This window comes from Triticum dicoccoides, chromosome 2A, assembly GCF_002162155.2.
Source record: "Triticum dicoccoides isolate Atlit2015 ecotype Zavitan chromosome 2A, WEW_v2.0, whole genome shotgun sequence".
Lineage (NCBI taxonomy): Eukaryota > Viridiplantae > Streptophyta > Magnoliopsida > Poales > Poaceae > Triticum > Triticum dicoccoides.
The window spans coordinates 601,910,972-601,922,741 of NC_041382.1; the positions used below are offsets into that span (position 1 = coordinate 601,910,972).

At 43.0% G+C, this 11,770-nt stretch overlaps 2 protein-coding genes across 2 annotated transcripts in view; one reads left to right on the forward strand and one right to left on the reverse strand.

Moving 5' to 3' along the window:
* LOC119357990 (DNA mismatch repair protein MSH3) overlaps positions 1-166 on the reverse strand; it is a 6,962-nt gene extending 6,796 nt beyond the window's left edge. Inside the window, 1 exon segment of the mRNA XM_037624732.1 lies at positions 143-166. Coding sequence (XP_037480629.1) covers positions 143-166 — 24 coding nt within the window.
* A 3,774-nt stretch (positions 167-3,940) lies between these two features.
* On the forward strand, positions 3,941-8,555 carry LOC119355635 (cytochrome c oxidase subunit 6b-3). The gene is made up of 4 exons (XM_037622465.1): positions 3,941-4,067; positions 5,202-5,290; positions 5,376-5,457; positions 8,264-8,555. Exons 1-4 carry the CDS (start codon positions 4,059-4,061, stop codon positions 8,315-8,317), a joined length of 234 nt encoding a protein of 77 aa, XP_037478362.1. The 5' UTR covers positions 3,941-4,058; the 3' UTR covers positions 8,318-8,555.
* The last annotated feature ends 3,215 nt before the right edge of the window (positions 8,556-11,770 follow it).

Below are 11,770 nucleotides of genomic sequence, written 5' to 3' on the forward strand. Positions count from 1 at the left end.
CGCGCGCGCGCTTGGCGGGGGAGAAGGAGGCGACGGTGGAGACGGAGGGCTTGGGGGGAGGAGGAGGCGCGACGGGTTGGGCTTGGGCGGCGGAGGCGGAGGTCAGGGGTGGGGGCTTGGGGGAGAAGAAGCGGGAGAGTACCTGCTGCTTCGGCTGCTTGGCCATGGCGGTGGCGGTGGCGGTGGGGGCGGGAAACAGGGGAGTGGGCGGCAACAAGGAGGAGTGGTTTTTCAGAGGTTTCTCTCGCGCGCCGAGGAGGCGCGCCACCGATGGGGCCGGAGGCTGGGAACCGGAACTCCGGAGTCCGGAAGCACCATTTGGCTGTCGCCCCTCGGTCGGTCGTGAGTTTCTGCGCTTCTGCGTTTGATCCTCCTTTTTCTTTTTGAACAATAATCGATTTTATTGCCCTAAAAAAATCAATTTTATTTCATTAGCAACATTTTATGAAATGAAAGGGGTCACGTTTGACATGGCTAAAACATCTCACGTGGTACAAGGTCATGTATCTGAAAAGACATGGGAAAGCCATGGAGATAGTTTTGATTTATTTATTTTTTTGCGGGAAGATTGCTTGATGATGCGCTTTGACATTGGAACACCTGTTGACGGCGCTACCATCGCAAGGATAAAAGATGGTGATGCTTGACTTTGAAGATGAAATTTGTTATGGCTGTTGTTTTCGGGATGTGAAGAGTATCTGTTGTCATTGTGGCAAAGAGTGGCTCGTATGTTTTGGCTTGGAGAGAGGACACCACCAGAGAAGGCATGGCCGAAACCTGTAGCTGCTGACAATGATCATTTTATCCAAATTGGATGACGACACCAATACCAGTTGGAAGAAGGCTGCATATCTTCCTCGTTTGCCTAGGCCGCATTGCAAAAAGCCATTTACCTGCAACTAAAGATGGTTATTGCGTGATTCTTGGTTGTTGTTGTACAACAAAGGGTGTCGAGCCTTGATCATGCCATGTCATCACATCCCCTAGAGCTTTGGACTCTGTAAGATCACAATCAACACTAGTCATACATGCGATGTTTTACAAAACTTTCTACAAAACATGGCATCATTTTAAAGCACTCAAAGGCGCCATAAAAGAAGTGTATACACTAGTTACATTGATGTGGGGATGAGCTTTCAATAAAATCTTAATCATTTGTAGAATGAGATGGTTATGTTCAGCCAAAACTTATGCTCTAACATACCAGAGATAGGAGAACCAGGTAGCCTTTGATAAAAGGGCATAACAAAAGCATGTGCATTCCATCCTCTTGGTTGGGACATCTAGTATAGTTTTCACTAATATGTCTTGAGAACTTACTTGCATGCTTACTCATTTAGAAGTGCTTAGTGAAGATGCCTTCATGCGGAAGTTTGGACTCCTGACTTCATGAGTTTGTCCCTCCAAATTTGATTGACAAGATTTAATTTACAATCTGCAATGTAGCTATTTTTGGTCGTTAGTTTGCTGGTAGTGCTAGATTATTGAAGTAGTGTTTGTAGGCACTTTTCAAAGTGTAGTCACATGCAGGGGTTAGCCTATAAACTGACATATCATGTCTAGCAATATTAACAAACAGGGGTTTGCATTACAGCTTGTGTCGTATGAGGATGAAATAAAGCGTTCACAAGATCGGTGTTCCAAATTTTCTGATTAGGTAGCCAAATATCAATAATAACAACTAGATGAAAATAAGGTGACGGCTCGATTATAAGCTTGTCATAGATGGCTTGCCACGAAGAAAACCATGGAGTAGTCCATATGAAACTACCACCATCTCCCAAATGATAAAAGTAGGCACAAATAAGAAGATGTCTTACCTTTAGAATAATCCAGAAGGTTTGATTTGGGAGCACTTTGTTTGACTCTCCAAAAATGATCACATCCTGTAATGAACACGTAGCTTAGGGCTATCAAGGTAGTGTTCCTCGAGGTTTATTAGCTTTGTATATTCAACTCTTAGACTAGATTAGACACACATTTGACATTTTAAAGATTTTGTTCGCAGTGGTTACACATGAGTGTTCTCATTTTAATGACCTCTTTCAAAATGGTTGCTACTGTTTAACCATTTCAAATGATTCAAGGGCTCCACAACGACTACGGCGGCTCGAGGACACTGGACCATAGGGACACGTGCATGAAGACATTTCAGTTGTCAACGACAAGGTCAGGTCGGCTTCTGTAGGGGAGCAGCGGCAGCGATGTGTCGGCGATTCATTCTGGCGGCCATAGTGGTCGCAAGGTAGTCCAGAGACCTTGATGTAATATTTATTATGTTGGGGTGCTTTGTACTTCCGGTGATATGTGTGCATTTAGAGTCATAAGGTTTTAGTTGCTTGTGTGTATAAAAAGGGTTAATTTGATAAATGCCACTTTGGCGATTCTGAGAAATGCCACTGCAATTTTCAAATTTTGAAAAATGTCTTTCCAGTGGCATTTTTCGAAGTCTGCGGTGGCGTTTTTCAAAGTTTGCAAAAATTGCAACGACATTTTTCAAAATTTTAAAATTGCACTAGCATTTTTATGAATCGCCATAATTGGAGTGGCATTTATCTAATTAACCCATAAAAAGTTATGCACTTTCTTTGTATACCCGCAAAACATTGTAAAATACTCCCTCCGTCCAGAAATACTTGTCGAACAGATGGATGTAACTAGATGCATCCATTTTCATCCATTTCTACGACAAGTATTTCCGGACGGAGGGAGTAGGGATGAAAATGGAGTGGAAACTTTCCGTTTTTTCGGAGGAAAAATGGAAACGAAGAGGAGATATGAAAACGGAAATGGAAATTTGCAAAACGGAAGTGGAAATGGAAATTTTTATGCGGAAATGGAAACAAAAACAGAACGGTGTTTTCCGGTGGAACATGCATGGAAATGGAACTTTCTATTTGCGTGAATATGGAATTTCTGTTTTCACTATAGACCAATAGCTGCTTTGTAGCCCAACCACCAAAGGAAACACAATGACAGAATTAGTAGAATGGATCTAAGGCCCAATGTCTACTACCACACATGTACTCAGCTTGACCCTATACGCAATTGTCCGGTACTACTACAATACTACGCTAATTTGCTAACATAATGATATTATTTTGTAGCCATGTTAACAACTCATTAATTTTTTTATGTATTTCTCTATGATTCAAGGGGTTTTTAAGTTCCGATCAATGCCTATTTCTGTTTTCGTATCTGCTTTGTATTCGCTCAGTGTTTGTTTCCAGTAATATCTGTTTCCGTGTTCATTTCCGGGGTTTCTGTATTCGTTTCCGCTTCTGCAAAAAATTATGAAAACAAATATAATAGCACTCAGTTCCGTCCGTTTCCGCTCCGTTTTCATCCCTAGGAGGGAGTATGATAAAAAGCCTCCCCTTGATATGCGCACAATTTTTTTTTATGAATTCACCTAAGATCTTATTTTAGGGGAAAGTTCGCCTAAGATATTGGGGACTAAATGGATGATATATTATCGTTTTCTAGACCAATTTATTACCGGCTAATGTGTTCTTGTGTATGTGCCATTTAGGGTAATGTTTATGCTTATACACGAGTGTAAAGAATCCACGAGTACCCTCTGGAGGAACTTCTCATCGGGCAATCTCCATGATGCAGAATCGTTCTAGCTCCGCCCTGCACTGGGCACTTCTCCCATTGAAAGGTTTTTCTTCAGGTTTTTGTGTTGATTATTTATGTTTTCATTTTTTGAGTTTTTTTCCAGAATTTTGTTTTTCTAGGTTTCTATTTTTTGTTTCCTTTTTAGTTCATCACCTGGTTTTGGAGGGGGAAGGGTCTGATTTTTTTTGAGCGAAAAAAAAGGAAAGGTCTGATTTTTTTAGCAAAAGGAAAAGGAAAGGTCTGATAGTCGATGGGCATTCGGAGCCTGCCTGGGCCCATACAGCCCACAACTATCACGGGCCAGCTCCGAGTATTAAGCTCCACCTTGACCAGGCCCCCGTCACTCCTCCTTCTTCCCATTCCCCGTCGAGCCCCCGTCTGTCCGCTCCGCGACGCCGCGATCCCTTCGACGCCTCCGATCTCCAGCCTCCGACGAGATGGCCGAGGTGAGAGAACCTTCCAGGACCCCCTTCTTCCTCTCGCACGAATCTTCTGCAGGCTCACCCCGGAACATAGCGTAGGGCGCATTCATCGGTTCGTCGATCGCGCCGCGGTTAGAGTTGGCTCTTTGTCGCGTGGATCTGCGCCGTGGGGCGCCTATCTGCGCGTGATGTGGGTTGCGATAGCTGTGTTCGTCCTGAACCCTATAGGTCCTTCTATTTCGCATCCTGTTCGTTCTGGGTGAATGGTGGGGCTGGCTTCGTCCCATTTCGCGCGATTAGCGTCTTGCTGTATTGGGGAATGTACGGATTTTCTTGGTAGATCGTACCAGATCGAAAGAGAGAACGTTGAATTCCCAAGATCCTTTTTTTTAACTTAAGGTGAACTCTCAGGATTGTCTGGTTCTGTAATGTGATCGGTGTGCGTCATCGGCGTTGAATTAGGGACGATAGACTTAAAACCCACCTGCTTCTGCGGTGTTTCAGTGTTATCCTGTTTTAAAGACAGCGGATGAGTGTTTTTTTTTTGACGGGCAACGGCAGGAGCACTGCCAATTCATATTAAAAGAGGGAAAGGGATCCAGAGTGAGTGTTATATGTGATGGGCATTGGATGCTTAATGTTTAGGAGATTCGTTGGATTGGTCTGGTTATCGTTCTCTTATCTGCGGTACAAAAAGAGTGGTTTAGAAAAAGATTCTATCACCACTGCATGTACCGGATTCAGATGTACCGTTTACTTATACATGCCATCATCTGACTGAACTGCAAGATAGTTTGCTGAAAACTTTATCCTTTTTTTCTGAACCGGGCTGACCCCCCTTCCCATTACTAGAATGGAAATACATCAGTTCAGAACTTACAGGAGGAGGGAAAGGAAGAGAGTGAGTTCAACGCATTACTAGGAAACCCACTGTAGCCGCCTGACACCGAAACGTCTACTATGGGGCTAAGGAAACTTTATCCATGTTTCACTCTAGAGAACTTCATCGCCATGGTTACTGTTTGTTGGGAAGTTTGACTGATAACCTTTTTTGAAGCTTCTATAAATTTTTGTCTCATCGACTATCACTGGTTACTTTTATTTCTGTTCTCCATCTGCTGTCCTGTCCTTACTGATAATATTTTGCTTACTTACCAGATTGAGATTAAAACAGCACCTGCTGACTTCCGCTTCCCTACAACAAACCAAACTAGGCACTGTTTTACTCGCTATGTTGAGTTCCACAGGTATATATGATGCAATAACTTTACAACTTACATGCTTTATATATGTTTAACATTTCTTAACTATTTGAACTTCCATGAAACTTAGGTGTGTGAGTGCCAAGGGGGATGAAGCTGCTGAATGTGAGAAATTTGCCAAGTACTACCGATCTCTTTGCCCAGCTGAATGGGTGAGTGACTTTGCTGCCTGTATAGTGTACAACTGCCACCATTATCATTACATCCAACTGCAAAGGCACTATAAGTTGATGTTTGATTTTAAACTAGTAAGATGCCCGTGCGTTGCACGGCTAACCAAAATGCATTGATCTAGAGTACTTTATTTCACAACTTATGTGGTGGTCATCTCATGTGTAACAAATATCAATATGTTTCTTTGGATATATTCATTCTGCTTTTGAGCTCACAAGCATCCGGGTGAAGAGTAAATGCAGACAGAATAGCAAACATAATAAACCTATTCTTGCAAACAAGCACGTTCCAGTGTTCAAGCTGCATGCAAAACTTCATGAAGAAAAAACACTTGTGGTGCTTTGCCAAAAAAAACTTTAAAAATAGTTTTTTAACGATTTGTTTATTTTTCTAGTCCAACATTAATGTTATTTTTTCATGAAATGTTGCACAAATAGTTCTACATGTTTGTTTCCAAAAGATTTCTTTAAATTTTATTGATATTATTTGAGCTCAAGAGCCAAGTTCATGTCCCATCTTCCTTCTGGCATTTCTTATGCAACAATCAAGTAAAAAAATAGGACGAACCTATAATTAGATCCTTGCCGTGCCGAGCTGAGTCGGGCCGAGCAACTACAGAATAGGCATTTCTTCCATATGTTACCATTACATATCTGCAACTGCAGAAGAAGATTTTCTTCTTCATCAATACCCATACATTGGTCCTTGTCAGATCAGAAGGCGAAGAGCAGTGCATCTCACCTCCCCACACTCTGTTCCATCTATGAGAGTGTGATCAACATGGATTGCGTTGCCGGGAAGGGGAAATAATAGTAGGTGGTGGCTGCGCCGCCGAGGATGAGCAGGGCGTAGCCACCAACGTACTTGTGCGTACTTGTGGGGGTTGGTGTTGGAGGAGACAGGGGAGGACACAGACGTTGTGGTCGCAGTTGGGGCTGCTGAAGCAAGAATACAGGGGAGGCAGTGAAATGTTGGGGCTCGAACGACTCCGGTGGTGAAATGTTGGGGCTGTGGCTCGTTTCCAGCCCAGTATTTTTTTTTAAATTAGCAGCGAAATGTATAGGCTACAAGAGCAGCCCAAGCCCAATACGAAGCTATCCTTATTTGGTGACCTAGACAAGCAGCATGTACCCACTGACCCACGCGATGCATCCATCCCCCCCGCCGCCGCACACAGCTGTTGCTCGCACCTCCCTCCCTCTTACATTCTCTTCTTCTTCCCAACGCATCCATAATCCGTCCCCGCCGCACGCACACAGACATGCTTTCGTCGTCGAGCGCACACACGCACGCAGATGCTCACGCGTTGCCCACCCTTGTTCTTCTCTGCTTGTGTTGCGTCCTCACCAACGTTGGCAGGTGCGTGCCCTCCGCCTCAACGCCGCACCGCCACTTGCTCTGGCACGCCCTGGTGGCCGGCGGTGACCAGCATCACTCACAGCACATCCACAGCATGCACCTCCCTTGTCCATCCACTCACGAGCCGCTCAGGCTAAACAGAGCCAGTGCAGAACGAGCCGAGCCACCCATATGCAGCTCGTTGGCATCACCCAGCTGAGCCGAGCTGGCTGCTTCCGAGCGAGCTAACATGGCTCTGTCTGAATTCGGCTTGGCTCGTGTCCAGTCCTAATCGGCAGCATACTTACCCAGGTCGAAGTCAGGGAGACAGGGAAGGGGGTGGTGGAGATGGCGAGGAGGGGTTTGTGGTAGTGGTCGGCAATGGAGCCTGGGGGCGAACGAACAACGGCACCGACCTGTCCAGATCCTTCTTTCTTTCCTGAGATGGCGCTAGATGAGGTGGGGTAGAGATGGGCTAAACACTGAACTGGAGTGGCAGGGGGTTATTTGTAAAATTGCCATAGTTTGTCTCAGACGCGTTGGATGCAAATCGGATGGCTGTAAATGAAAGATGGCAGGCACACCATCATCACCAACTCAGATTTTTATAGGAGTAGAGATAGAGATAGCACGGTCTTAGTTTTCAGTAGATTTTAGAAGTTGAATTAAAAATGGTCTTTGTTTCTACTGCAATAGTCAATGCATAATGCATGAACTTGCTAGAAGGTCAGAGATATATTAATTGAATTACTACATCTAAATCCACACTATTGCTTCTGGATTAACAAATCCATCTGAATCAAGCTAGTTGTTTCTGCCAGTATATGTGTATGACTCTGTAGGGGTAGGAAGTAGCACATGAGTTTCTCTTTATTTGACTTTACTATTAACCTTTTAAAGTTATCTAGACACTCTAGCACTCTGAGCAGCAATTTGCAGACTGCATCTGTGGTCACAATGAACAAAAGAAATCTGCTAATGTAGAATAATTAGGATTCGACAAGCGTAGACCTGTTACTTCTCTTGCCAATGAATTGACCTGATGAAATGAATATAGTTCGTAAATCTGGAAAAACAAAAAACAAAAAGACGCATAAAAGCCTTATATTGCTTCCATTTGGGAAACTGGCAATGGCTTGATTTATCATACAGCTACAACAATGACGAACCTTGTTTTCTGAGTCGCATATATTCACTCTGCCTGTCCGAGTAGTTCTTTTTGTTTTCCAACCGTCTGTTTCATATATTAGCCTTTCGAGGGTTGAAAGTCAATGTTGAATTTTACACTTCGCCCCGAGCAGTTAATCTATGTCTCAGTGATGCTGGCGTGCTGGGCCATATGTATCACCTCTCTTTGGTTCACTTCAAAAGCAACTCCTTTGCAGATTTATGGAACTCCTATTGTTAACAGTAGCAATCTTACCCTGTTTTGGTCTCACTGAATAGGTTGACAGGTGGAACGAGCAGAGGGAGAACGGGACATTTGCAGGGCCCCTCTAAATCATCTGTTTGAGAGTCTCCTCAATTGCTTTCGTGTCAGCGCTACTGCTGTCTTGTGGTTGGAATTTATGCTCCTGTCATGTACTCTCTCCCAGCAATCGCTGCAGAACAGCAAGTGATGCTTTTCTCTATGTTGCACAAATAATTCAGCATGCTTATGTATTCTGTCATTGAGGACATGCATTTTCACATTTGTTAAATGAATTACATTCTGAAATGAGGTTAATTTCATTGCCCATTGCTTGACTCTAAGCATGTCTGTCCTGGGATTTAGAATGATGGGGAACCGAATGGGGGCTATATCAATATGCTGCGAATATGCATCATATAGATGCTCCGGAAAATTGCATTTGATCTGCTGATACAAGGACTTGGTTTTCTAGCATAAACTGCTCATATTGGACAATCTAGTCTGTGTCGTATGATCGATCATGCTATTTTTTGTCCCAGAGTTGAGCATACAGTGGTTGATGCGAGCCTGAGAACTAGACCTGTTTGCTAGTTAATGTGAGTTCTGACCTCTGAATGCGTGGAGTAGCGTTCGTTCTGTGTGCATGGTTGTGCCCGTACCAAGACCCAGTCAGATGGTGCACAACATAGTATTAAGAACGCTACTGCACATGTCCATCATTGCAGGCCCAGTCATACGGTGCACAACACGCGTAAACGGCAACATGCACTGCAAGAGAAAAAAGCACAAGGAAACCGAAAAAAAATCCTTATAAAGCATGCAAGGAAACTACTTGTGTTTGACGAATGGATTGTCAAGTCGTATCAATACGCAGTGAACATGCATGTGATTTAAGGCAGGACCTAAAACGTCTTACTATTAAGTTTACAGAGGGAGCACTATCTTCCTCCCAGGGTTCAGTAAACGGTAGACCGAGAGGTACTGTAGATCTGTTTGCTAGTTAATGTGAGTTCTGATGTCTGAATGGCCCGGGGCACGCTAGCGTTCGTTCTGTATGCATGGTTGTGCCCATACTATCAAGACCCGGTCAGCTGGTGCACAGCATATCAAGGACGCTGCTGCACATAGACTTCATTACATTACATTACAGGGCCCAGTCATACGGTGCAGACCGTACATAAACGGCGCTATCTACTGCACGTACAAGCGTGCGAATATGCCCGGCAAATTAACTGCTCTGACTTTCACGTGGATGCTGGATGCAGATGTTATGCTGCACTTTCTTTGTGCTAATTAACCTGCACGTTTCAAGCTGCAACTGGACAATATATCAAGTACTAGTTCATCCCACTTCCACATGCATTAGAGCAAGTCCAACGGGCCGACCCAAAGGGACGTTGATTTCGTTCGCTTTTTGTCCATTTGGACCGGCCAGACGGACACGGATGCCCGCTTTCGCATTTGGGTCGGCACTTGCGCCCAACACTGGCCTGCGACCCATTTTAGACGGCGCCAAAAAAAATGAACGCATGCATATTTAAAAAAGAGAAACTACATTAATTAAACATTAAAGCCGGCCACGAACACTAGTGCAGAACCGGGCAATAGCACCGGTTCGTAAGGGGCTTTAGTGCCGGTTCGGTAACCGGCACTAAATTGTAGGCACTAAAGCCCCCCCCCCCTTTAGTACCGGTTCAACATGAACCGGTGCTAAAGGGCAAACACGTGACACGAGCCAGCCCCGTGGGCGCGTAGGACATTAGTACCGGTTGGTAACACCAACCGGTACTAAATGTTTTGGTGTGTTTTGGTTTATTTTTTATTTTTACTTTAATTTTGTGTTTTCAATTTAATTTAGTGATTGTTTTACATTATAATGAGTTGTTAAATCATTAGGTGATTAGTTTGACTGGATGCGTGTGAATCCTAACTAAGTCATCAAGTATATATCATATCCATATTATATATACTTGATCACCTACTTAAGTGATCGAGGTAATATGAATATGGCATATACTTGATCACTTAGCTAGAATCCATCCAGTTGAAACTAATATGCAATTTCTTTCATAAATGATATAATAACTCATCATCATCATCATCATATTAATTAATAGAAAAACTCTTGCATCATATATATCATCACCAACGATTTTCATAGCAAAGATATCATCGAGTTCAACATGGTAATGATATTATAAGCGTTCATAACACCACAAAAGCAAATCACTCTTTGAGATTAATTTCAGGACGAAGAACATGGACATGAGAGGACAAGTACTAAGAGCATGAACTAGCTAATTAATCACTCCTGCTGCTCTCTCTCAGGTAAAATAGCATAGAACATGTATAGCTTTGCTGATTCATCATATTGGAGCATGCAGATGAACCTGTCTCCTAATCGTGGGTTGCGCTTCTGATTGCTGCCCCCTAGTACTTCTCTGTGATCGTTCACAATTTTGCTCCAGTCTTTTACTATTAAGCATTCCTCGCTATTAGAAATCCTGAATGCACTAAAGTGCATTGTAGGATATCTTGGCCGTAAGCTAACAATATTCATGGTACCTTTAGTCTCGATCCAATCAGGCACAACATTCATCGGGAGTCCCTGTTGAAGAACATCGTATAGTATAACATACTTAGCAATGAAGTTTAGCTTGAAAAAATAATGTATGCAAAAGATGCACTGAGGAGAAATAGTAGAAATCTTATCATCTTTCCTAAATATATGTGACCGTAGTTCAGTACGAACACTATTGGTCGCACGTTTTGAGTACTAACATTTTTAAGTGCAGGAAAAAAATTTGTCTTGACAGCATCAAGATCCTCAAGCCATGAAACATAATGACTTATCTCCTCGCAGTTTAGTTCAGCCCCGGGATAGTGGACGGTCCTGTCTACCAAACGCCGGACATATTTGCTTGATTGGAAGTAAGCTGTCAATATAAATTGAGATCTATTAATTATTCAACTGATTCAAATAATCTCATATCGAAGACATAAATATGGTTGAGAAACTCACATAATGATAGAACTGAAGGCGTCTGCACATCATCCAGATGTCTCTATTACCTTCAATATCATCTTTCGGACGAATATCAAAGGTGATAACCATATCAGGCTCAAATGCATAAGCCTTGCATAGTGCTTGCCAAGTTTTGCATTCAAAATAGGTGTATGTGTCTGTATTGTATAATTTGACGTTGAAGGTATAACCATGCTCGGTCTTCAAGTAAACTCTTTTTACCTCCATAGTTTCGTTAGGACTGAAACCTATCTTATCCAAGACAAAAATTCTTGCATGACAGGGGATACGCTAGTAGAATAGTGAAAAATTAAAATTAAAAGGTGAAGCAAATGAAGCATAAGTCATGCTTAATTACGAAAAAAGACTTGTCATTGTGACTTACTGTATCCACTTCGAAGTTCTCATTCAGCTTGATGCTGAAGCTTCTATCATCAACTAGAAAATTTCTGCCGCACAGGCCGCGCTGGTCTTCGCAGTATTCGCACATAACGAAATCGTGTTCGTCGTCAGACGC